The sequence below is a fragment of the Rana temporaria genome, chromosome 1 (genome assembly GCF_905171775.1).
Source record: "Rana temporaria chromosome 1, aRanTem1.1, whole genome shotgun sequence".
Lineage (NCBI taxonomy): Eukaryota > Metazoa > Chordata > Amphibia > Anura > Ranidae > Rana > Rana temporaria.
The window spans coordinates 150,761,986-150,789,527 of NC_053489.1; the positions used below are offsets into that span (position 1 = coordinate 150,761,986).

Consider the following 27,542-nt stretch of genomic DNA (forward strand, 5'->3'; position numbering starts at 1 on the left):
TAAATAGATACCTAACATGTCACGCTTTAAAATTGCGCACACTCATGGAATGGCGCCAAACTTCGGTACTTAAAAATCTCCATAGGCGACGCTTTAACATTTTTTACAGGTTACTATTTTCGAGTTACAATTTGAAGGGTCTAGTGCTAGAATTGTTGCATGCGCTCTAACGCTCTAACGATACCTCACATTCTGGGGTTTGAAAGGCGTTTACATATGTGGGCGGGACTTGCATGCGTGTTCGCTTCTGCGCGCAAGCTACCGGGGATAGGGGCATTTAAAAAAAAATATTTTTCATTATATTTTACTTAATTTTTTATTTTTACACTTTTTATTTTTTATTTTTATTTTTTTTGATCACTTTTATTCCTATTACAAGGAATGTAAAAATCCCTTGTAATAGGAATCATTGTGACAGGTCCTCTTTATGGAGAGATGTGGGGTCAATAAGACCCCACATCTCTCCTCCAGGCTTACAAGCATGAAATCGGTAGAAAAATATTCACCGATCACATGCCGACAGCCGCAATTGCGGCTTTGTTCACTTGTGGGTACCGGGCCTCCGACGGTCATAGAGATGACTGGTGACCATCTGGTCACCAGTCATCTCTATGCTTCCCAGACCGCGCCGGCCGATTCGCTCTCCGGGCCCCCGATGGCAAAGGAGAGCCCGGAGAAGCACCGGATGGCGGCGGGAGGGGGGGACGTCCCCTCCCGCTTCCTATAAGAACGATCAAGCGGCGGAACTGCCGCTTTGATCATTCTTATTGTGCACAGAATCGCCGGCTGAAGACGGTAATGTCTGAATGATGCCTGTAGCAGCAGGCATCATTCAGATATCACCGCACAAATTCAAGGACTTAATTTGACGTTCGGCGGTTGTAAAGTGATTAAAACGCATCAGTGGTTGCATTTTTGATGCATTTTTTTTTTTAATTCACATGTCCTTTTTACACAGGTGCAAAAAATGCATATGTGTTTTTACCATGTTTTTGCAACAGAGCAGTGTGAAAGCAGTCTTAGAAATTGGTTAGCTGCAACATTATACATTTTTTATTTGGGTTTATTACCACTTTAACTTTGCTTTGAGAAGTGCTACTTTATGTTACCATTAGGAGAACATTTGGAATACTTTACCTCTTTTATACTCAGCCACAGTTGCTGAATGGTTACCGGTTACTAGTCCTAGAAGAACAAATCACAGATCGTGTCTCAGGTTTCCATTACTGTTTTGTGTATCTGTAATGTGTTGGCGTGCCGGACTACAGCACAGAACGCTGCTTTTTTTGCAGCAGTCAGAAGACATTGCCTCATGTTTATTTACAGAATCTGTCAGGTTTGTGTATTGGGTTTGAAAAGTAGGGGGAGTGGAATTGTGTACTGCACAGTGAAAGAACCCACTTGTATGACTGAACAGAACAGAGAGTTGCATTGTCTGGCAAAACAGTATTTTCCAAGTCTAAATAAATAGAAAACCATTTAGTCAATAGGAATAGATTGATTGCAGGGAGTGGATCTGATGACATAATGAAGCAGGCGATCAATGATTTACTGTAAAGCTGTCATACATACTGTAGACCAGCTTTGATTTGAAATGTAAATGTATTTTTTTTCTGTTTCTCTTGTTTTCACACTCTCTTATGTGGTTTTTCATAGCACAGTCGTTTTCTTTTATTTCATTGAAGTAGATTCTTGGGTTTTCTTCTGCACAAGGAATATCTTGACAAAATAAACATTTTACACATTCAAAATTGCTTGTAGAACGAGCTAAAATCCATTTTACTAAAAGTTAAACTGGAAGAAACACTACACAGTATATAGGCAACACTGTTTTTATTTTTTAACTGCATGCTACCTATTTTATTGTGTGTGTGTGTGTGTGTGTGTGTGTGTATACAGTTGTGTTCAAAATTATTCAACCCCCCAATGCTGTAAAGGGTTTTAGGGAATTTAGTGTACATTTGTAATTGTATTCAGAATGAAATCCTACAAGGACTTCTTAAAGAACCATATGCAACTAAAATGACATCAATTGGTTTTGTAATACAGTAGCAAATGTTTCTTTTGTGAATTCTTCATTTACACAATTATTCAACCCCTTAAAGACTACCACTCTGAAGAACAGAGGTTCATTGAAGTGTATTCAATCAGGTATTGAAAACACCTGTGGATGTCAGGGAGCAGCAATAAAGCCTAATAAGCATTAATTAGGCAGCTTTAAAATGACTGTGATCCTCAGCTCCTTCTAGACATTTACTGGTGTTGTTACAAACATGGTGAAGTCAAGAGAATGGTCCAGGAAGACAAGAGAAGAGGTGATTACTCTTCACAGGAAGGGCAATGGCTATAAGAAGATTGCAAAGATGTTAAACATACCAAGAGACACCATAGGAAGCATCATTCACAAATTCTAGGCAAAGGGCACTGTTGAAACGCTACCTGGTCCTGGCAGAAAGAAGATGCTGACTTCGACTGCTGTGCGCTACCTGAAGCGTAGAGTGGAGAAAAGTCCCCGTGTGACTGCTGAGGAACTGACAAAAGATTTGTCAGATGTGGGTACTGAAGTTTCTGCTCAGACAATACGGCGCACACTGCGTAATGAAGGCCTCCATGCCAGAACTCCCAGGCGCACCCCCTTGCTGTCTCCAAAGAATAAGAAGAGTCGACTGCAGTATGCCAAAAGTCATGTGGACAAACCACAGAAGTTTTGGGATTGTGTTCTGTGGACTGATGAAACTGTTTGGGCCCATGGATCAACGCTATGTTTGGAGGAGGAAGAACAAGGCCTATGATGAAAAGAACACCTTGCCTACTGTGAAGCATGGCGGGGGGTCAATCATGCTTTGGGGCTGTTTCGCTTCTGCAGGTACAGGGAAGCTTCAGCATGTGCAAGGTACCATGGATTCTCTTCAGTACCAGGAGATATTGGATGACAATGTGATGCAGTCCGTCACAAACCTGAGGCTTGGGAGACGTTGGACCTTTCAACAGGACAATGATCCCAAGCATACCTCCAACTCCACTAGAGCATGGTTGCAGATTAAAGGCTGGAACATTTTGGAGTGGCCATCGCAGTCACCAGACTTAAATCCGATTGAGAACCTCTGGTGGGACTTAAAGAAAGCAGTTGCAGTGCGCAAGCCTAAGAATGTGACTGAACTGGAGGCTTTTGCCCATGACGAATGGGCGAAGATACCCGTAGATCGCTGCAAGACACTTGTGTCAAGCTATGCTTCACGTTTAAAAGCTGTTATAACTGTAAAAGGATGTTGTACTAAGTACTAAGATTGAATGTCAGCTGGGGGTTGAATAAAACTGATAATGATGTGAGCACAGAAAAGACATTTGTGGTTATTTCATTATAAATGTTATGTTATATTTGTCTGACCTACACGTGCCTCTTTGATTTAATTGTAAGCCGGATGACTGAATGATCAAAATCAATGTCAAACTGGCCAAAACAATCAATTTCAGTGGGGGTTGAATAATTTTGAATACAACTGTATATGTATATGTGTGTGTATATATATATATATATATATATATATATATATATATATATATATATATATATATATAAAACATTCTGCCTTTGCAATTCATTTAACCACTCTGTGTCACAATCATTTAATGTCACTCACAACTCTTTATCGCCATTTAATATCATGAGATTTCCCATACAGCATTACCCATGAAAAGATAAAAGCAGTCTTCTTATAGGACTAGGATAGTCGGGTGCACTGTCACCCCTACCCTTTTCTGCTTTCCATTCAGCTGTTCCAGAATTCCTGTGGACACTCTGCATAGTGACTTGGATGATTCTGGGCTCTGCTTTTTTTATGTCGCAACTAAATTATAATGCGATTTTGTCACTTCTAAATTAAAATAGGGCCGGTTATGTAAGAAATTATATTTGATGTGTTGGTTAAAGCTTAAGTTGTAATGACTTTGAGCCCTTCACAGATCTGTACTTGCCTCCTCTGATGGTTACGGCCATTAAAAGTCTAGTGCCTGGTTGCCCACACCTGTGCTATATGTCCTATATTTGTATTGGATGTTGCTCCTGCTATACAGGTATGTCCCATTGATATCTAGGACATTAGTACTCAGGTGCAGGCCACACTAGATTTTTACTTTTAAGGCTTCATTTCCATGGACGTTTTTACAGCCACTTTTTTTAGCCTTTTTTACAGCTTAAAAACGCCTGTCTATGTTTTTTTTTTTTTTTTTCTGAGCTGGAGCTCAAAAACGCAGCGGTAGCGTTTTTGTGCATTTTTGAGTGTTTTTACAGCTCTAACACTGGAGCTTCAGAACGCACTGGTCCTGGGTTTTTTTTTGCAGCTTAAAAACGGCTCAGCCATCTACAGCTCAAAAACGTCATGGTGGGCATTAGGCCATAGACTAACATGGAGAGCTGTTTTTAAGCTGTAAAAAAAGCTCAGAAAAGTGGCTGTAAAAACGTCCATTGAAATGAAGCCTTAGGCTGCAAGCTTCACAGGAGATACTGACTCTGCGGGGGGACAGACCTATTAATGTTTTCAGAGGGCTGGAGAAATTTCTTGTTAAAATGTGTAATTTTAACAAAATGTTTACCACAATATTGCAGCTTACTGGGCATCAGATGTGGTGGCTGCATTAGATTTCTTTGTGCTTTTCCCTCTTTGCTCACCTGGGGGTGGGAGTGTTTTAGATACTGGCAGATTTAGATACACTAACAGCTCACACTGTAGTTGCACAAGCAGCTACAGCAACAGTTATTATCTTTTGGCATAGGGGTTTTACATAAATAAAAGTTGATCATTGTAAACACCTCTGTCAGCAGTAGATAGTTTGTCGCAACATTCTAACTGCTACATTTGTTAGAGAGCTTGTCCTGTTGAAAAACAACAGACTTTCATTTGGGTGGATCACCAGATTAAATTAATGGAATTCGATTTCCTGCAGATTTTTGTATTCAGATTTACCAAAACCATATAATATGAGGTCAAACCTTAAAATGGGGGTAAACCCTCCATACACCCAGTGAGGTGAACAGCCTCAGATGATACACAGGGATGAACCAAATCTCCCTACATAGGTTTTGCATCCATATATGCTGTCTTCACATTTATATACTGTTTAGAAAGTTCAAATCATGTTGGGAAATCTTCTCTTCCTGGTTAACACAGAGTGTGATATCTGGACATACAGCCAATATATCTAACATTGTTGATTGGAGGAAAGGCACACACCCCCTCTCATCATAGACAAAGACTCTCAGAGGTGTTTTGTAACAGGACCAGTTACCTGTTAATCTATTTTAGCAACCTCCCCTGACAGAAATTCCAGGCTGCTTTTATCTGATATGTCAGGAGAATTTGACAGGAGTTATCTGGCTGATAACAGAGGAACGGGTCAGAAGAGAGCTATGGGTCTTGGCTCTTTGAAGAGAGATAACAAAATACTGCAGATATATGTGCCCAGCTCACATTCCATGAATTGGGTTTACATTCAGCGTTTCAATTTGTATGCAATGAGGCAGGCCATTGCACTACATGGTTTTGGTAAATCTGAAGACAAAAATCTGCAGAAAATCTAATGGTGTGTATGGGGCTTTAGTGAGCTGCAATATAATGCATGTTTGACTTTCTTACCACTTTAAATGTTTAATCTTTTGTAAATGTACTCTGAGATTGACAAATAGATGGCTTGTTTTTGAAAAAAAAGATAAAGGGTCGTGGCCGTTTTCATCCAGACAGTTGTGATTTTAATTCTGCTTAATTGTAAGTGGTTCTTAAACCCCCCGTTCACATTGGTGCGATTTGACTGATCATGAGCATCCCAATCGGTGCAACGCCAACTTTGCAGCGATTTGCAAAAGTAGTTCCTGCACTACTTTTAGACTTTCAGGGGCAATTTTAAAAGACATCTGTGCATGAACCCGCACAGATGTCTTTTAAGTCGCCCCCACACTCAGAATGAAATGCGGCTTTGAAATCGTGCGAGTTCAGATGAAATTTCACAATTTCAAAGCCTTGTTCAGTGTGAACGAGGGCTCATCCATGACATAACACCGTATGTGGATTTTATTAATGATAACACATTTTGTAAGCAGAATCTGAATAAAATTAATGCATTGTTTAGTTTAGGCCTTCTCCATGTGTTTTACATTACATCAGTGTACAATAAAATGTATCAACTTTCTTAGTTTGTGTGTCAGGAGCTGCTTGGTAAAGTTTGCACTGCTGAGCTTGTTAAAGTGGATTTCCATGTCGGTAAAGTGGGAAACCCTTTCTTCCTGCCATTCTTCTAATTTAAACCTTCTTTGACATACAAGTATATATAGGATTTGTCAGCTTACGCCATCTCAGGAGAAAACTGACAGATCTTTGACTGTGTAAACTGTAAAGCAATACCTGACAAGAGGCCCACTGCAAGAGATCATATTTGGCAGAAGGGGAAGGGTCAGTAAAGAGACGGACCCATTGTCAAGCAAATTTTTTTTTCTCCTTGAGAGTAGAAAAGCTTTTCAGTGTTTAAAGATGTTACTAATCTGTTTTTCTTATTACAGCCAAACAGCACAATTGAAACTCGAGCATTAGCAAGGTTAGCCACACACCCACTGTTGATGCAGAAAATATCTACTATTAAAGGTAAGATCGGGAAAGGGAATTCTTTGAAACGAAAATACATTTTCAATAATCTTTATTAAAGGCAAATGTTCTGTATTTCTGTGCTGCTTGAAGTTTTTTTCAGAAAATACTATAGTATTAGTACTTTTCCTTCATAGCCCCATTAGGACAGTAGAACTATTGTGGTCTTTGTATAAACTCTTGCCAACCGCATTTCTTAGTTATACGGTGGCAGAGCAGCTCTCCTGCGCCGTACCATGTATCTAGTATGTGATCCGGCACTCCCGCGTAGTCAATGCGCGCACGCGTTGTGGCTGTGCTTCGATTAGACACATTACAAGCCAATTAGCCAATGCCAGCCAAAGGATATCTGCTGGTATCCGCTAATCAGCGAGGAGAGACACAGGCAGAGACATGTAAACAAGGCAGAGCTCTGTTCTGCCTGCAGTGATGGATTTCCTTTCCCTTCAATGCAGAGAATAAGATCCCATCACATCCCTTAGTAAAAACACCACACATAGTACACAAAAACACTGGTTAGGCACACATTTAACCATTTGATCTCCCTATATCTTTAACCCCTTCCCATTCAGTGTCATTAGTACAGTGACGGTGCATATTTTTAGCACTGATCACTGTATTAATGTCACAGGTTCCCACAAAGTGTCAGACACTGTGCCGCAATATTGCAGTCCCGCTATAAGTTACTGATCGTCACCATTACTGGCATAAATAAATAAAAAACCCAGTATATATCCCATAGCTTGTAGGCACTATAAATTTTGCGCAAACCAATCAATATACGCTTATTGGGTTTTTTTTTTACAAAAATATGTAACGGACTACATATTGGCCTAAATTTATGAAACAAAATAGATTTTTTTAAAAAAAACATTTTATTGGATATGTTTTATAGCAGAAAGTAAAAAAAAATTGTGTTTTTTTTTGTTTTTGTTTTTTTTTAGTCAGTCTTTTTTTAGTCAGTCTTTTTTAGCTTATAGTGCAAAAAAAAAAGGATGGTCAAATAACAAGAAATGAAAGCTCTATTTTGGGGAAAAAAGGACATAAACTTAATTTGGATACAGCATTGCATGACTGTGCACTTGTCAAAGTATCGCAAAAAATGGCCTGGTCAAGAAGGGGGGTAAATCTTCTGGCGGTCAAGTGGATAATAAATGCAAAGTAAAACATAACTCAGGGTGTCTTATGGACAATCTGTGAAAGCCCACACATTTACCTCAGTAAACCATTCTTCTGAAACAATTTAGAAATCTAATACCTATAAATGTCAGTACCCAGTTATATTATGTACATTTAAGAAAGAATCCAGGCATTTTTTAAAGCAATTCACTGAGCTGGCCAGAACCACCTCTGGAGGGAATCTATTCCACATTTTCACAGCTCTTACTGAGAAGAAACCTTTCAGTATTTGAAGATTAAATCCTTTTTTCCCTCTGTATGGGCTAGCGTGCCCCCTTGTCCTCTGTGATGACCTTTAAGTGAATAACTGAACACCAAGTTCACTGTATGGACCTCTTATATATTTGTACATGTTGATCATATCTCCCCTTATTCTCCTCTTCTCAAGAGAGAATAAATTCAGTTCCTCTAATCTTTCCTCATTTCTGAGCTCATCCATGCCTCTTATCAGTTTGGTTGCCCTTCTCTCCACTTTCTCCAGTTCCCCGATATCCTTTATGAGAACTGGTGCCCAATACTGAACTGCAAATTCCAGATGAGGTCTTACTAATGATTTGTACAGGGTCAAAATGATATCTCTGTCTCTGGAGTCCATACCTCTCTTAATACAAGAAATGACTTTGCTTGCTTTGGAAACCGCAGCTTGGCATTGCATGCCATTATTGAGCTTATGATCTACCAAAACCCCCAGATCCTTCTCCACTACGGATCCCCCCAGTTGCACTCCCCCTAGTATGTATGATGCATGCATATTCTTAGCCTCCAATTGCATAACTTTACATTTATCAACATTAAACCTCATCTGCCACTTAGTCGCCCAATTAGACAGAGCATTGAGGTCGGCTTGTAAATTGGCGACATCCTGTAAGGACGTTATTCCTCTGCATAGCTTGGTGTCATCTGCAAAGACAGAAATGTTACTTGTAAGACTGCTACGCAAATACAGTGTGACAAAAAGTATTGCAGTGACTGTCATTTTATTCTCTAGGGTGTTAGAATTTTTTTTATGTTTTCGGGGTTCTAAGTAATTTTCTAGCATAAAAACTTGTTTTTAACTTGTAAACACCACATCTAAAAAAGAGGCGCGGTTAAAGCGGTGTTCCGGCCATAATTTATATTTTTTTTACAATCTCAACATTATTATAATATATATATGCAGTAACAGATATCAATAGTTCCTGATCTGTTCAGTAATAAATTCAAAAACTTACATGATATGTTGTCAACGACCTTGTGGCCGTTTCTATGTTGGCTATGGGCATGTGAAGCCCAGTTCATTTCTCTTCCTGGTTTTCCTGAGAGAGGTGCATGCTGGGTAACCAGCATGCGCCTCTTGATCTGGCGCATGCGCATTTAAACGGCGCTCATGCGCCATCAGTTTGTATAGTTGTCATAACAACGCGTGGCGACGGAGGAACATCCCGCCTCGTTATGACAACTAAGATTGCGCTGTGATCCGCCTTAAATCGCGTAATTTCCTGCATGAATCAACAGTAATGCCCACAGACTACTGGGAAATTATGACACTCATTTCCCAGGAGACCAGGCGAGTCAGAAAGAGAAGTAGGTCCACCACAGACTAGGAACTAGACAGATTATGAAGTCTGCCTAGTAACAGGCATTTTCAAGAAAGTAACATTTTTTTTTTTTAACAAAATGTTTTTTTTAGATTAAAAGGAAACTACTAATGTGAAGTTTATTTTTAGGGTGGACCTCCGCTTTAAGTACTATTTTGATTTGGATCTCTACTAAGTGGATACATTACTATTTGTAAATGTAGATAGATTTGTTTTTAGAAAGTTTATACATTTGTTAAAGCAATACATCTAAATGTCTTTACTTGGCACATTCAAGACTTTCTTCCTGAGCTTTCTTCAGCATCTATTTTTCATTTTTCTTTCCTTTCATTATTTTGTTTTCTCCTAGTCCCTGTCGGTCATAACCTCTGTACTATTTTCCAGTCACGTACTGCTTGCTGCTCTGTGCAGTTTTTTTGTGCACATAGTTATCGAATGCTAGCTTAATTTATTGTTCATGTTCAAGTCTATTTCTATCTTTTTACTTTCCAGTTATGTCTATGATTAGATCAGCTTGATTCTTATGATACTGCTTTACTTTTTTTTTTTTACAGTGCCATACATAATATTTATTTTATTATAACATACATTAGGTAAATATGGCCATTCTGGCAGGATAGTTCAGGCAGTGGTATGTTTTCTATAAATGTTACAGGTATCCATATATATATATATTTTTTTTTTTATAACTCAGACCTGCATGAATAATGTGCATAAAGCATTGTGTAGGATTTTACAATAACTACTTGCACATCATGGCAAACTTACCTAGCACCCAAACATGTCAAAATGTTTACTGAACTGTACTTTCAAGGCTCAGTTTACACTTGGAAGAAAAATACTCGCAGGTAAGGTAGACATATATGAGTCATTCATGTGTGTGTAAATTTCAGTTGGAGCTATTGATTTTATTATTTTTATTTTATTGATGATATTATTTTTTAATCAAGAAAAGGAGCCAATAGAATGTGAAATGGAGTCCTAATGCTCCATCTTCTGGCTCAAAAGGAGCCAACATTGATTCTCAAATTGAGAGTATATTAATACATTTTATTTAATTTACCTGACTAAAAAATATATTTTTCTTTATCGTACATCACGGGACACAGAGCCGCATAGCCATTACATGTGGGTTATAGAGTCTACCTTCAGGTGATGGACACTGGTGTAATCAATTAAACAGGAAGTTCCCTCCCTATATAACCCCTCCCCTACTGGGAGTTCCTCAGTTTTTTCATCAGTGTCTAAGGTGTTGGTCACGAGTTAACATGTGCTCTTAGGAGCTCCACTGGAGGGATCCATGCTGGATGTAAAAAGCCTCCATAAATCCGGATCCGTCCAAGGTGCTTCATAGCCAAAGTGGACGGTACCCGGGCCTCGGTACGAAGAACAAGGTTTAGCCTATAATGCCTCTCTGCGGAGGGCTGGATCCTGGGTTCCAGAACTTTGTGCCTTCTAAGGACCAAATGTTTTTTCTGCTGCCAGGGTGCTATATAGGTCCAGGGGTGTGGTGTTCCTGCTATGGACCCCGGTCCCTGAAGGTCTAGGACTATACCCACGGTGAAGGGGGAAGATTGGGCCTCTTGCTTGGCAATACCCTGCAGCGTGGAAAGGTAAGAGAGGGACCTACGGGACTTAGTTCGACAGTAGGTCTTCTGTAGGGGACTATGGGTCTCGCCTATATTATGTTTCTATGCATGGGCAATGTAAACCACAATGTCTTCTGAGACGGGATGGCTCAGGGCACCCATATACCTCCCCTAGCCGGCATGTAGCCTGGGCCACTATGTCTGTTCAGACAGGATGGCTGTAGTACCCATATATCTCCCCTTGAAGGGGCTGGTACATAAAAAAAAAAAAATGCCCTTAATCCTATGCAAAGGATTGTCTTCCATGAGTAGCTGCAAGTCTTATCTGTTTTTCCACTACTATGGGCAGTAAGACATGCCTGATGTTTTTGCTTACCATGCTTTCCAAAAACGGAAGCTTAAGTGTTAGCTGGTCTATTGTGCGTCCCACTTCCTCAGCTTCAGGCTCTACCATGTCGCACGTGCTCACCGGCTCAGTGCAGTCGCAGAGAGGGCTCTTCAAAAAGGCCCAGACGTCAGAGCTCTGTAAAGCTAGGGGGACACAAATGTAAGCACCTTGTGTGAGTTGGATACAGATTCATCTAAGACGCCTACTCCGCATCTAGCTGTGCAGATTAGCAGGCATTGTTGCTGCCAGACTTCAGCTGTTGATGCACCTGGGTTAAGCTCCTCTGATTTTAGCTTAGGACTTTTGTCTCCCCATTGAATAAGGTCAGGGGTAGGAATATAAAAAGGAATCGCCACCTGAACCTGGTGGCCCCTTATTCTCCCCTGTAGAGACTTAAACAGCTCACAGATTGAGCCATCAGACCTGTCAGGCAATCAATGCAGCCTCCCCCAACATTGCAGCCACTCTGCATGTGTTTTGTTTTTTGCATCACATTTTTTCTACAAGAGGTTAACTGCTATGTTCGCAGCATCCTCACAAGAAGCAAAAAAAAAATAAAAAAGCAGGGTGTGTCCCTTTTCCTGCTTTAATCCTTAAACAAAGGGATTAGAAGAGCTGGGGATGAAGGGTCACTGTCAGAGGACAAGAGACAGGAGCTGCAGCCTAACGAGGAGAAGCTATCAAAAGCTCTACAGGTTCTGATTGCACCTGCAGTCTTTTCAGAGATTCATGCTGCATATAATTTCCCTCTGCCTACTCGGCCAAAGCCTCTATCTTCTCCTTGGAGTGTAAAGAGAGGTTTTTCCTATAGGTGGCTAGTAAGACCTCCATATGGTCCTCAGCCTGGTGTCAGCTTCAGGCTAACCAAATGCACATCTGAGGGATGCACAGTTGCTGGTACACATTGCTAACGTCTCTTAATTGAGGAAACGCACATCTACAGAGGATAACTTCCTCTTTACCAGTCCGCATGTTGCATAAGATACATGAGTTTGGAATGCATGTGGGATAAAAACAAGTAACAGAGCATGTTTTATTGTGGATCGCATAAGGATACATGTTTCTGTCTGTATGGTGTTGCATGTTTGTTAGAGTTGCATAGAAATGCTTGAGTGCATAAAGATGCTAGTTACCTGATCACTCAAGTCCTGGATTACCCAAGGATATTTGGTCACACAGAGAGACTTGTTTCCACAGAAAGGCTTAAAATCGCATAAAGACGTTTGTATGCATAAAAATGCTGGATCACACATGGTTACCTGATCACCCAAATCCTTGATTACCCAAGGATGTTTGGTCACACAGAGGAGGTTTGTTTCCACAGAAATGCCTAAAATCGCATAAAGTTGCTTGGATGCAAAAAAGATGCTGGATCACACATGGTTACCTGATCATCCGCGTCCTGGATTACCCAAGGATATTTGGTCACACAAACAGGCTTGTTTCCACAGAAATGCCTAGAATCGCATAAAGAGGCTTGAAGGCATAAAAATGCTGGAATCATACATGATTACCTGATCACCCAAGTCCTTGATTCCCCAAGGATATTTGGTCACACAAACAGGCTTGTTTCCACAGAAATGCCTAGAATCGCATAAAGAGGCTTGAAGGCATAAAAATGCTGGAATCATACATGATTACCTGATCACCCAAGTCCTTGATTCCCCAAGGATATTTGGTCACACAAAGAGGCTTGTTTCCACAGAAATGCCTAGAATCGCATAAAGAGGCTCGAAGGCATAAAAATGCTGAATCACACATGATTACCCAATCACCCAAGTCCTTGATTACTCAAGGATATTTTGGTCGCACAGAGAGGCTTGTTTCTACAAGAATGCCTAAAGATCGCTTAAAGATGCTTGAATGCAAAAAGAAGCTGGATCACACATGGTTGTCGGATCAACAGCATCCTGGATTACCCAAGGATACTTGATCACATAGAGAGGCTTGTTTCACAGAAATGCCTAAAGTCGCATTAATATGCTTGAGTGCATAAGGATGCTGGATCGCACAGGGGTGCTTGGTCACACAAGAGTCCTTGGTCACACAGTGGTTCTTGTCCGCACAATAGTGCTTAAAATGCATAAGATGATGATCGCATGGAAGATGCTGAATCGCATAAGGATGCATGATTACTTTAAAGTTGCACATGGCGGCCTAATTAAGCAATACAGAATTCCTTGTGTTTGCATAGAAATACGTGTCTGCATGGGTTCATGTTGCACATTGTTGCATAACACGTTTATAGCGCATGCTTGCTTGCAAGATGCTTGTTCCAGAGCACACATGCTATATGCATGTTTTGCTCAAAACATATTTATATGAATTCATGCTTCCAGGAACACACGCTGCCATGTACACACACTTCCATTGAGGCATATGGCTTTAACACTTGCCACATACACATATGGGGAGCCAGTTGCATATGTGTTTATTTACTTGGGTCTGCAGAGGTTGTCTGCGTTTTGCAGGGGAACAGCACTATCTCCAGTTGGTGGTCTTGCCCTTTTGGGTTAGCCTCCGTGCCTGGGTTGTCAGGGTGCTAGGGCCCGCCTCTAGCAGGTCTGTAGGCCCAGGGTATAGCAGTAATGGCATACCGAAGCAAACGCCTGCTGATGGGTCAGTCAGTAGCATGGCTGGACCTAAGGGTGTCCAGCATGGTCAAGTATCTGGAACTCCTGGGTTGGGATTCCAGTCTAAAGATACATTCTTTCATTTGACAAGAAGCTGGGTATGTTTGGCACAGTCCAAAAAGAAGAGTTTTTTGGCCTCAGACAAGACCATCGCTATAAGAAAACTGGTCTATGTGGTCACGGCAAGGAACAGTTCCTTACTTTTGGCCTTTTGATTAAGGCACTAGGGAAGATGCTGGCTTCATTCAAGACAATTCCCTATACTAACTTTTATTCAGGGCTGTTATAAACAGTATTTCTTTATCGTACATCACGGGACACAGAGTCTTAATCATTACTATCTGGGTTATATTCCACCATCAGGTGCTGGACACTGGTGTAATCAATTAGAACAGGAAGTTCCCTCCCTATATAACCCCTCCCATACTGGGAGCACCTCAGTTTTTTCACCAGTGTCTAAGGTGTTGGTCACGAATTAACATGTGCTCTGAGGAGCTCCACTGGAGGGATCCATGCTGGATGTAAAAAGCCTCCATAAAATCCGGATCCGTCCAAGGTGCTTCATAGCCAAAGTGGACGGTACCCGGGCCTCGGTACGAAGAACGAGGTTTTGCCTATAATGCTTCTCTCTGAGAGCTGGACCCTGGGTTCCAGTACATTGGTCGATGTCAAAGACCAAATATTTTTTCTGTTGCCAGGGTGCTATATAGGTCCAGGGGAGAGGTGACCTGCTATGGACCCCAGTCCCTGAAGGTCTGAGACGAAGCCCGCGTTGAGGGGTGAAGGCTGGGCCTCTTGCTTTGCAATACCCTGCAGCGTGGAAAGGTAAGCGGAGGTACCTACGGGACTTGGTCCGACAGTGGGTTCTCCATTGGGGATTATGGGTCTCGCCTATTTTATGCTTCTATGCATGGGCAACTTAACCACAAAGTCTTTTGAGACAGGATGGCTCTGGCACCCATATACCTCCCCTAGTGGGTCCTAGTCCTCCGCTGAAGGGGCTATTGGGTCTTGCCTATAATGCATGTGTGCCTTGGCAAAGAAACCACTATGTCTGTTGAGACAGGATGGCTGTAATACCCATAGATCTCCCATTCAGGAGGTTGGTACCCCTACATGAGTATGTCTTATCTGTTTTCCACGAAGGGCCCTAAGAGGACATTCCGGGTGTTTCGCTTGCCATGCTTTCCAGAAACGGAAGCTCAAGGTTAGCTGATCTAGGGTGCGGCTTACTACCTCCGCTTCAGGCTCTGCCACGATGGGGGGGGTCCCTCGTAGTCTCTACGGCTCCTTGGGGGATCTCCCTCTCCCCCCGCCTCCACCATTCCCCTACGCGCGCGTGCGTGAGAGGGGCGCGCTTTGAAGGCGGGGGGACGATGTGGTTGCCGCTGGCGCACGTGTGCCGGCTCATGGTGCAGACGCAGGGCGGCCCCTTCAAAAGGCCCAGACGTCAGAGAAGCCAGGGGGACACGGTAGCTTGAGCACGTAAGCACCTTGTGGAAATTGGATACAGATTCATTTAAGACACCTACTCGGCATCTAGCTGTGTTAGCAAGCATAATTTGCTAGACTAAGTTCAGCTGTTGATGCACCAGGGTTAAAGTTCCTCTGCTTTTGCTTAGGACTCTTTTGTCTCCCCGTAAAAGAGGGTTCAGGGGTAGGAAGGGGTATCACCACCTAAATCTGGTGGCCCCTTTTTATCATGCTTGCATGATACTATCCTCCCCTGTAGAGACTTAAGATAGCTCACGTAATTAGCTATCAGCCCTGTCAGGCGTGAGCCTCCCCCAACATTGCAGCACTCTGCATATGTTTTGTTGCATTGCATGTATAGGTCTATAAGAGGTTAACTGCTATATTCACAGCAGCCTCACAAGCAGAAAACAGGGTGTGTCCCTTTCCCTGCTCTAAATCCTCAAACAAGGGATTGAAAGACCTGAGGATGAAGGTTCACTGTCAGAGAACAGATAACAGGTGTTAATGAGGAGAAAACTATCAGAAGCCCCAAAAGCTCTGGTTGCAGCTGCAGTCTTTTCAGAGATCCAAGCTGCATATAACTTCACTTAGCCTAGATGGTCAGAGCCTCTGTCTCTTTAAAGTCCTCATCCTGGTGTTGGCTTCAGGCTAACCGAATGCACAACAGGGGGGGTGCACATTTGCTGCTGTGCACATGGCTAACGTTGCAGGTTTGCGGAGACGCACATCTGCAGAGCATAACTGCCTCTTTACAGTCCACATGTTTGCATGAGGTACATGAGTTTGGAATGTTCAAAATGCATGTGGGGTAAAAACCGGTAACAAAGCATGTTTTATTGTTGATCACATAAAAGAGACATGTTATTTTGTTCGTATGATTTTATATGTTCACATAAGAGTGTTTAATCACAGCAAAGTGCCTAAAATCGCATAAAAATGCTTAAGTGCATAAAGATGCGGGATCTCACATGGTTACTTGATAACCCAGGTCCTTGATTACCCAAGGTTATTTAGGTCACACAGAGAGGCTTGTTTCCACAGGAATGCCTAAAATCGCATAAAGATGCTTAAGTGCATAAAGATGCGGGAGCACACATGGTTACCTGATAAACCAGGTCCTTGATTACCCAAAGTTATTTAGGTCAAACAGAGAGGCTTGTTTCCACAGGAATGCCTAAAATCGCATGAAAATGCTTAAGTGCATAAAGATGCGGGATCACACATGGTTACCTGTTAAGCCAGGTCCTTGATTACCCAAGGGTATTTAGGTCACACAGAGAGACTTGTTTCCATAGGCATGTCTAAAATCGCATGGAAATGCTTAAAGGCTTAAGGATGCGACATCACACATGGTTATCTGATAACCCGAGTCCTTGATTATCCAAGGATATTTGGTCGTACGGAGAGGCTTGTTTTATACAGGTGTGCCTGAAATCGCATAAAGATGCTGGAGTGCATAGAAATGCGGAATCACACAGGTTTACCTGACAAACCACAATCCTTGATTACCCAAGGATATTTGGTCACACAGAGAGGCTTTTTTCCACAAAAAGGTCTGAAATCGCATAAAGATGCTGGAGTGCATAAAGATGCGGGTTCACACATGGTTATCTGATCACCCGAGTCCTGGATTACTCAGGCATATTTGGTCACACAGAGAGGTTGTGTCCGCAAAAATGCCAAAAATCGCATTAAAAGGCTTAATTGCATAAAATTGCTGGATCGCACAGTGGTGCTCGATCATACAAGAATCCTTGGTCCCACAAGGGTACTTGTCCGCACAGGAGTGCTTAAGATGCATAGATGTTGGATCGCATGAAAATTTGCTGAATCGCATAAGAATGCATGTTGCCTAGAGTTTGACTTAGGAGGCATTATAATTAGGTTTCCTTAATTATACAGGATTCCTTGGCCTTACATAGGCGCATACTTGCTTGCAGGATGCTTGTTCATAGCTCACATGCTATATGCATGCGTGTATACAGCACGCCCCCTTTTTTGTGTATTTGCGGAAAACATATTCTTATGAACTCAAGCTTCTATGAACACACGCTTCCATAGAGGCATATGGCTTTAAAGGTTGCCACATGCACATAGGGGGAGCTATTTGCAGGTGTGTTTATTTACAAGGCTGCTAGGGCCCGCCTCTAGCAGGGCTAAAGGCCCACAGTTTAGCAGTAATGTCTTTCCGAGGCAAACTCGTGCTGACAGATCAGTCAGCAGCATGGTTGGGCCTAGGGGAGTCCAGCATGATTAATTATCTGGAACTCCTGGGTTGGGATCCCAGTCTAGAGGGAATATGCTGTCTTTATTCAAACACAGTTCCCTATGCTCAGTTTTATTCAAGGCTGATATAAACTTTGCTCTGTCGGCCTGGAACGAGTGGATCCTAACTTAGCATTATCCTAGGAGTCTTGTCCCAGGGATATGCTGGAATTTCAGTTTAGGGTTCTTAACTGAATGATTGGCAGAAGGGAATATCCTTCATACCCGTTACCTGGGAGCAGGTTGCGAGGACTGGCCTCTAGGGATAGAATCCAGGCCTGGAAGAGACCACGGCACAGGGAAGGTGGTCAAGCTCCTAGGGAGCCTTATCTGCTAGCTTTCTAGAGCTACGGATGGAGCATCCGGCTTAAGGACCTGAACGTTTAGGTTACAGGGTTGCTCTGTCTGAATACAATATGACTATGCCTCTCTAGTGGTTTACTTTGGTTACCAGAGAAGAGCTTGTGCCTTGCATATTGTCAATTGTCATTTCATGGAATGCTAGATTGGCAGGCGATTCGCTGGAGCCATCAACAATCGGGTCCGGGAGATTGGCCTCTACACCCCGATTTTTTTCTGACCAAATGTCACAGAAACGTTACCCTGCACATAAAGGGTGTTGACGTCCAGGTTCAACAAGAGGTGCAACAACTTTGTGTCAAGGCCAAAGGATCCACCCGCATGCGGGAATAATTTTTTAGTGACCCTGGGGGCCCAGTTGTCGCTGGTTTATGAGTTATCTCCCCCCAGGGCCGCAAACTTCGTGGCTTCCATGCTACATCAGAAGAGAACGGAAGCTGGCTTAATTGCTCCAGCATAGCCCATACAACCTTACTGCGCAGGGACAGCAGAACTGATCGTAGAGGACCCAGGGTCTCTTACAGCTTGTCCAGGCCTGCTTTGCAGGGTTACATCCTGTCTTGCATACATGGGTATTAATGGTCTGGCTGTTATAGCCTGCATTCTTGAGGATCGGGGCGTACAGAATCAGCGGCAGTTACCTTGATTCATACAGGACAGCTGGCCTCCAGGACCTGATATCCTAGGATATGGAAGACCCATATTCCTGGTGTGAAACCAAGGGGTGGAATCCTTGGTAGTAGGTCATAGGTAAAATTCTTACCTTTCTACATTGGAAAAGAGATGGAGCTGGCCTTAAGTTCCATCAAGGGTCCGATCTCGGCACACTCTTGATCTGGGCCGTTATACAAGGGGTGACAGGTATAAGTCCGCCAGTTAAGGCGCCCTTGTGCTCGGAGGATTGGATCCAGTATGCTGGCTTACAGAGTCAGCACCTTGGGCTGATGCACCATAAATATTTCCCTTTATCCTTCTAAAGAGGGAATTGGTGTTCTTGGTTGCGGCTGCCTCCGCAAGAGAGTATTGGCAACTTTCTTTGTATAGAGCCATACTTAATTATTTGTACAAGAAGGGTGATGTTAAATACTCACCCAACCTTATTGGCTAGAAGGATCCAGTGTTCACTTGAATTAAGATATTCTTGCCTTCCTTTTCCTTTTTTTCAGGACCTTGATCCGCGGAAGGAGAGGTTATTGCTTTCTCTTAATAAAGATAAGAGCAGCTAAAGATCTATCTGAAGGCTTCAGATATAGAAACCTAACGTTTTGTTGCCAGAAAGCCCCTAGATGGGGCGGGCAGTGTTCAGATCGGCTATTAAAATGGCTATGCGCTCTCTCGTTATAGTAAGAGAGGTCAAGACCTATCCGAAGCGGCTGCTCGGATACGGAAGACTGATGTTGGTGCGCTACCAGGAGGCCCCAGCAAGGGGCAGGCAGCGTCTAAATCAACTATTGTCAAATGTTGATTCATCAGGTTATTATTCAGGCTTGTGGTTTATAGAGAGGGCTTCCCCCTGTTTCTTTTTGGGGTACACCCTTCCAGGATAGTAAGCACTTCATGCAGGGTGCATTACCAAGCCTTTATGACTCAGATTTGCCAGACCTGCAACTTGGTCGTTTGTGCTTACGTTCACTAAATCCTATCAAGTGAACATAAGACGGCAGGAGGATGCAGCCTTTTTTTGTTGGCACAATATGCGGCAGGCAGCATTAGAATTCCTTGTGTCTGATGGCAGTCTGCATTGTTGGTGTCTCCCTCCCCTCAGTAAGCATTGCTTTAGGACATCCCAGATAGTAATGATTAAGACTCTGTGTCCCGTGATGTACGATAAAGAAAATAGGATTTTTATAACAGCTTACCTGTAAAATCCTTTTCTTGGAGTACATCACGGGACACAGAGTCCCCACCCCTCTTGTTTGGGGATATTGGGACACTTATTGCTTGGGACAAAAACTGAGGTGCTCCCAGTATGGGAGGGGTTATATAGGGAGGGAACTTCCTGTTCTAATTGATTACACCAGTGTCCAGCACCTGATGGTGGAATATAACCCAGATAGTAATGATTAAGACTCTGTGTCCCGTGATGTACTCCAAGAAAAGGATTTTACAGGTAAGCTGTTATAAAAATCCTATTTTTGTCGGCCTAGAAAGAGTGGATCTTGACCTAGCATTATCCAAAGAACCCGGTCTCAGAGATATGCTGGAATTCCTCTTGGTGATTCTTAACTAAAAGGGTTTGCCAGGTCAGGAAGAGACCATGGCCCAGGGGAAGTAGTCAAGCTCCAATGGAGCCTTATCTGTCAGCTAGAGCTACCGATGGAGCATCTGGCTTAGGGGCCTGAACATTCAGGTGGCAGGTTGGTTCTGTCAGAGTACAATCAGACTATGCCATACTAGTGATTTACTTAATTTACCAAGGAGGAGCTTGTGCCTTGCCTATTGACATTCGTCATTTCATGAAATGCAGAGTGGGCAGGCGATTCGCTGGAGCCGTCAACAAGTGTCTCCGGGAGAATGACCTCTACACCCCGACTGTTTTCCTGACCAAATGTCACAGAAATAGTACCCTGTACATAAGATGTATTGGCGTCCAGGGTCATCAAGGAATTGAACAGCTTGGGGTCAAGGATAAAGGATCCACCTGCATGCGGGGCAGATGTGTTTGTAATCCGGGGGGACCAGTTGTCACTGGTTGTGTCTCTCCCCCCAGTGCCGCGACTTTTGTGGCTTCTATGCTATATTAGAGGAGAACAAAAGCTGGCCTGATTACTCCGGCATAACCCTGACGACCTCTCGGTGCAGGAACAGTAAGGGTGGTAGTAGAGGACCCACGGTCCCTTACATCTTGTCCAGGCCTACTTTGCAGGGGGTATTACATCCTGCCTTGCAACAGGTGAATTAATGGTCTGGCTATTATAGCCCACATTCTCGAGGATCGGGGCTTTCAAAATTAGCGGCAATTCCCTTGTTTCATACAAGAGAGCTGGCCTCCAGGACCAGATATCCTACGGTCTGGAAGGCCCATGTTCCTGGTGTGAAACCAGATGGTGGCATCCGTGGAAGTTTGTCATTCCTGCCTTCCTACATTTGGAAAGGAGACAGAGCTAGCCTCAAGTTATATCAAGGATCCGATCTCGGCCTTGCTTCCAAAGGTCGCTTACTTCACACTCTTTGGTCCGGGCTGTTATACAAGGGGTGACGTGCATAAGTCCACCAGTTGGGTCGCCCTTGTGCTCGGAGGATTGGCTCTAGTTTTGTCGGCTTACAGGGTCAGCTCCTTGGGCCGATGCACCATATTTCCCTTCATCCTTTAACAAGGGAATTGGTGTTCTTGGTTGTGGTAGCCTCCAAGAGAGTTTCAGTATTGGCAACTTTCTTGGTATAGACTAGAGCCATACTCCATTATTCTTACAAGTAGAGTGATTTTCATCCTCACCCAACCTTATTTACTAGAAGGATCTAGTATTCATTTGAATCTAGATATTCTTACCTTCCCTTTTTTCAAAACCTTGTTTCACGGAAGGAAAAGTTATTGCTTTTCTCTCAATTGAGATGAGAGCAGTTAAATACCTATCTGAAGGTTTCAGATATAGAAAGCTGACGTTTTTATTGGGCTGCCAGAAGACCCTAGATGGGCAGGCAGTGTTCAGGTCAGCTATTAAAATGGTTACACTCTCTCTCTCTCTCGTTGGAGTAAGAAGGGTCTAGGCCTATCTGAAGCAGCTGCTCGGATACGGAAAACTGATGTTGTGGCGCTACCAGGAGGCCCCAGGAAAGGGCAGGCAGCGTCTAAAATCAACTGTTTTTAAGGTTGATTCATCAGGTTATTATTCAGGCTTGTGGTTTAGAGTAGGATTCCCCCTGTTTTTTTGTGGGGGTGCTCCCTACCAGGATGGTAAGCGCTTTATGCGCAATGCATTTCCAAGCCTTTATGACGCAGATTTTCAAGGCCACAACTTGGTCATCTGTGCTTACGTTCACCAATTCCTATCAGGTGAACATAAGACGGCTAGAGGATGCAGCTTTTTGGCGCAGTATGCTGCAGGCAGCATTATAGGTCCTCACGTCTGATGGCGGTCTGCGTTGTTGGTGTCTCCCTCCCCTCAGTAAGCATTGCTTTGGGACATCCCACATGTAATGGCTATGCGGCTCTGTGTCCCGTGATGTACGATAAAGAAAATAGGATTTTTATAACAGCTTACCTGTAAAATCCTTTTCTTGGAGTACATCACGGGACACAGAGCTCCCGCCCCTCTTGTTTGGGGATATTGGGACACTTATTGCTTTGCTACAAAAACTGAGGAACTCCCAGTAGGGGAGGGGTTATATAGGGAGGGAACTTCCTGTTTAATTGATTACACCAGTGTCCATCACCTGAAGGTAGACTCTATAACCCACATGTAATGGCTATGCGGCTCTGTGTCCCGTGATGTACTCCAAGAAAAGGATTTTACAGGTAAGCTGTTATAAAAATCCTATTATTTTGCCTTTATTTTTTTTTTTAAATTGAACAGTCAAGCCACTTGAGAAAATTTGCTACCAGGATATTTAGATTTTTCTAATGTATAGTTTTCCTGATTCATTGTCTGGTTTGTCTAGTCTTTGCTGCTGCCAACTATTAAAGGGGTTGTAAAGGTAAAAAATGTTTTTCCTAAATAGCTTCCTTTACCTTAGTGCAGTTCTCCTTCACTTACCTCATCCTTTGATTTTGCTTTTAAATGTCCTCATTTCTTCTGAGAAATCCTCACTTCCTGTTCTTCTGTCTGTAACTCCACACAGTAATGTGAGGCTTTCTCCCTGGTGTGGAGTGTCGTGCTCGCCCCCTCCCTTGGACAACAGGAGAGTCAGGACGCCCACTAACACACAGCTCCTTTCTCTATCTGCAACGTGGAGAGCGTCCTGACTCTCCTGTAGTCCGGGGGGGTTGTCGAGCACGACACTCCACACCAGGGAGAAAGCCTTGCATTACTGTGTGGAGTTACAGACAGAAGAACAGGAAGTGGGGATTTCTCAGCAGAAATAAGGACATTTAAAAGCAAAATCGAAGGATGAGGTAAGTGAAAGAGGACGCTATTTAGGATTTTTTTTTTTTTTTTTTACTTTTACAACCCCTGTAAGGGTAAAAATTCAGCACAAGGGACATAACTTACAGTCAGTAGGATGTGTTCCTTGTGCTGATGCCTCTTCTGTTATTTGAAATCCACCTCTATCCATGCCCAATCCTACCAGCCACCATAATCATCAGATGTGGTAAGGATTAATACAACTAAGGGGCTGTCACAGGCTCTTATCGAGGAAGTCCAACTATGTCCACTTTTTCCACCCAGATCCTTTTTTCATAAAAGCTATACAATAGTTTCTATGAATGAAAAAGATCTGTGAATGGAAGGGGACAACCTATCAATTATCTGTCTGTCCTCCATTCCTAGATCCTGTTTCATCCATAGAAGTGTTCTATGAATGAAGCAGCTGGGCACAAGGGCAGGCATAGTTAGGATGTCTTGATGAGAGCATTTGATAGTCCCTAGTTGTATTAACCACTGTCACACTGGAAGTTTATGGGGTGACATCAGCACAAGGCTATACACCCTTTCTAGCAAACTTTCCAACGAAAAACAGGGATTTCCAGTTTACACATATGGCAATAAAATGTTTAAGCTGGCCAGCTGGTCAAAGTAATCCTTCTGAGGGCCAGTCCTACTCTGCTCTCTTGATGCAAATGCTATGATAGGCACAATGCCAAAATGGGGCAAATGGACACAAAATGAGGGAGAGCTACTAGGTCAAGTCTACTCACTGACCTGCATTGCAACAGAAACAATATATACCCACCTGTGCTCAAATCCCAAGAGCTTGTACATGCATATACTCTATCAGATGCTAAAAGGGGTCTGACCACATTTTAACACTAGAAATTCAGCATAAACCTCTGCACCCTTTCTAGCAAACTTTGCAATGAAAAACCGTGATTTTTAGTTCACACATATTGCAATACTTGTTCACACCCCTTTAGCACCTGGTAGATTATATGCATGTACAAGCTATTTGGACTTGAGCACTGGTATATTTTGTTTCTGTTGCAATGCATGTCAGTGACCAGACCTCAACATAGTAGTTCTCCCTCATTTTGTCTGTTTGCCCCATGTTGGCATTGTGTCCACCATAGCATTGGCAGAGCAGAGTAGGACTGGCCATACGAGGGATTACTTTGATGCAGTTGGCCAGCTTAAACATGTATTGCAATACTGTATGTGTGAACTGAAATTCACTGTTTTTCATTGCAAATTTGTCTGGAAAGGGTGTATAGCAGTGTGCAGAGGGTTATCCAGAATGTCTAGTGTTAACATGTGGTCACACCCCCTTTAGCACCTGATAGATGACATGCATGTCCAAGCTATTGGGACTTGATCTTGTTTCTCTTAGCACAAGGGACACATACTTGCAACTGTAAGTTCTGTCCCTTGTCAGTTATGTAATTTATGATCCTTGTCTGTTTTTCTTACTCCAGGCACAAAAAAAATGAATTAATGCAGCTTTGCGTATTAATTAATAATGTTTTTTTATTTAGGTAATGTAAATGCCTGTATTTGATTTGGTATTTTTCTGTACAGCAGGGAGACTGGGAGAGGGAAGAGCAACACTAGGGACTAATCATGTATGCTGCAATGCATATGTGATGACAAGAAACATACTGACAGAAGATTAGAGCAGTGGTTATAGCAAACCGGGAAATGAGCATATCAGTCTGCTGCTCCTTTATTGTCCAATCACAAGTTGTGAACAGGAAAGTGACCAAACTGTATTGCTTAACTGCAGTGGGAAAAGTTAGGCCAGCAACCTGGTTCTGCTGTCTGGCAGGCCTTTGTTAAAAATGGAAGGATAGATTTACAGATCATTTGATAGGTAAACGGCTTTCATATATGTATTTAAACTGTCTGTTTAGATTTTTGCCTGGAGTACAGCTTTAAGGTAGCCTAAACAATGTTTGGTTGGTTTGTTCCACATTGTAGCAGTATAATGACAGCATGGTAAAGTATAAATGTATGATTATGTGTCTTTGTGTATAAACCCTACCAATCTTTATTTTAGATGCCGTCAAAGCTTTCAAAGAAGCCAGAAAAATTGCTGCAGAGCAGGAGGCTAAAATAGAAGAAACATACCAGCATGATGAGCCTGTGCAAATTGTGGGAACAGACACAGATAAACAGTGTAAGCAGAAGAAAACAAAACAAAACCAAACAGCAAAAGACTCAAAGAAAATAGAGGAAAATTCTTTGGACAATTCCCCTTGTAAAACACTACACAACGAGACTGATTTTGTTGCTAGCAATCAGCAACACGAGGAGAACATTCTTGATTCTCACAATGGTCTAAAGCAAGCGTCACTCACAGTACCTAAAGCTGAAATGAAAGTAGTAGAGGGTGTCCCAGAGAAGCCAACCTCAATCACAGTCCCTAAAGTATCAGCTGAACAGAAAATAGTAGAAGGTGTCCCAGAGAAGCCAGCATCGCTTACATTCCCTAAAGTATCGGCTCAACAGAAAATAGTAGGTGTCCCAGAGAAGCCAGCATCAATTACAGTCCCTAAAGTATCGGCTCAACAGAAAATAGTAGGTGTCCCAGAGAAGCCAGCATCAATTACAGTCCCTAAAGTATCGGCTCAACAGAAAATAGTAGGTGTCCCAGAGAAGCCAGCATCAGTTACAGTCCCTAAAGTATCGGCTCAACAGAAAATAGTAGGTGTCCCAGAGAAGCCAGCATCAATTACAGTCCCTAAAGTATTGGCTCAACAGAAAATAGCAGGTGGTGTCCCAGAGAAGCCAGCATCAATTACAGTTCCTAAAGTATCGGCTGAAAAGAAACCAGTGGTAGGTGACCCAGAAAAGCAAAAAGAAAAGAAAATTAAGAATAAACTTGGACTTGGAAAGAAAACTCCCATTGGCGAATCTGGCTCTGACTCCAGTGATATTGAGGACTCTGACAATGAAGACAAGGAATATTTTGATGACAGTACAGAAGAAAGGTTTTATAAGCAAAGCTCTGGTTTTGAGGACAGTGATAGTGACAGTGAGGATGACTTTTTTATAGGAAAAGTGAGAAGAACAAAGAAAAAAAAGTCAAGCAAAAAACCTCCTGCAGATAAAGAAGAGAAGCTTCCAACAGATTCCACAAAATCCGCAGCTGGAGGTATGAAGAGTCAGAAAGAGAATCCAGCTCCCAAGAGTGTAAAACTAGAGTCTGTTTTTTGCACTTCCTTATCAAACACAAAACAAAAATCATCATTTATGAAGAGGTAAGTTCTAGTACTTTCTATGAATTTAAAGGATAAGCTTTATTTGTTCTACAGTACGTATTCATTACAAAAAGAAATAACACGGGCAATGGGCGATATACAGTAACATTTTTCTTGTAGTTTCCCATTCACATATCTTGCCCTGTGAATGATAAAATATTATATTCTGTTTCTGGCTACCCATGGTTGTGCATGTACAAGCCAAAGGAAAACATGTCTGAATACATACCATCTCACTGCTCAGTGCATTGTATACCAACAAAAAAAAAAACTTTGTATCAATGAATGGTTTTACTTGTTTATACCCAAATGTACCTGTTTTTACAAGTATAAGGGCCGGTTCACACTGATGCGATGTTCGAGATCGAATGTCATTCGCAAAGTGCTATCTCCTCATTCATATACGTAGCATTTGTTCGTTTTATTGCCAGTTTTAACCACCTCATTACTAGCATGTTGCACCCCCCGCAATACCAGGCACTTTGTTTCCAGCACTGTAATACCATGACTTAAAAATACTTAACTTATACAACACAATACCCTAATGAACTTTTATACCATAATTTTTTTGAGATAGATAGAGCTTTCTTTTAGTGGTATTTAATTAACCACTTAAAATACAATATAAAACTCCCAGAATCACCTCTTTTTGTAAAGTAGACACCCTGAGTTGATTTTATGCCACAATGTTTGGAAATGATGAAACATGCATGTTCTGAGGGTATTCAAACATGGAGCTTGGCAACGATGCACTAAATGGATACAATAAATATACAGTTCAAGATGTAAAGGGGGATACATTAAATGTACAGTTCAGGATGTAAAGGGGGTTAATGTAGAGGTCACATACAGCAGGAGGATGGAGATTAAATGGTTAATATACAGATGTACAGGATAAGGTAGGGAAGTGGTTACTATACAGATCAGAGACGGGATGGGGCTGACATATGCACAAGAGGAGTAAATTACATTATGAGATGTATTTTAATATTGTTGGTACTGGCTAATGGTCCAGGAGTCTTTCTTTGCTCTCGCACACTATTCTGTGCCTGAAAAATGCTTCCAGATCACCTGTCAGTAAGTGAGACACGGCTGCTAACAGAAGCCTTTTTGTAAAATGTGATGGTGTGATTGGTGTTAGCAATTATTT

General features: G+C 42.3%; 1 protein-coding gene across 2 annotated transcripts in view; it reads left to right on the plus strand.

Moving 5' to 3' along the window:
- SRFBP1 (serum response factor binding protein 1) overlaps positions 1-27,542 on the plus strand; it is a 153,873-nt gene that overhangs the window by 118,266 nt on the left and 8,065 nt on the right. For both annotated transcript variants that reach the window (XM_040344131.1, XM_040344140.1), the window contains 2 exons: positions 6,551-6,632; positions 25,189-26,392. In XM_040344131.1, coding sequence (XP_040200065.1) covers positions 6,551-6,632; positions 25,189-26,392 — 1,286 coding nt within the window. The remainder of the gene's footprint in view (positions 1-6,550; positions 6,633-25,188; positions 26,393-27,542) is intronic.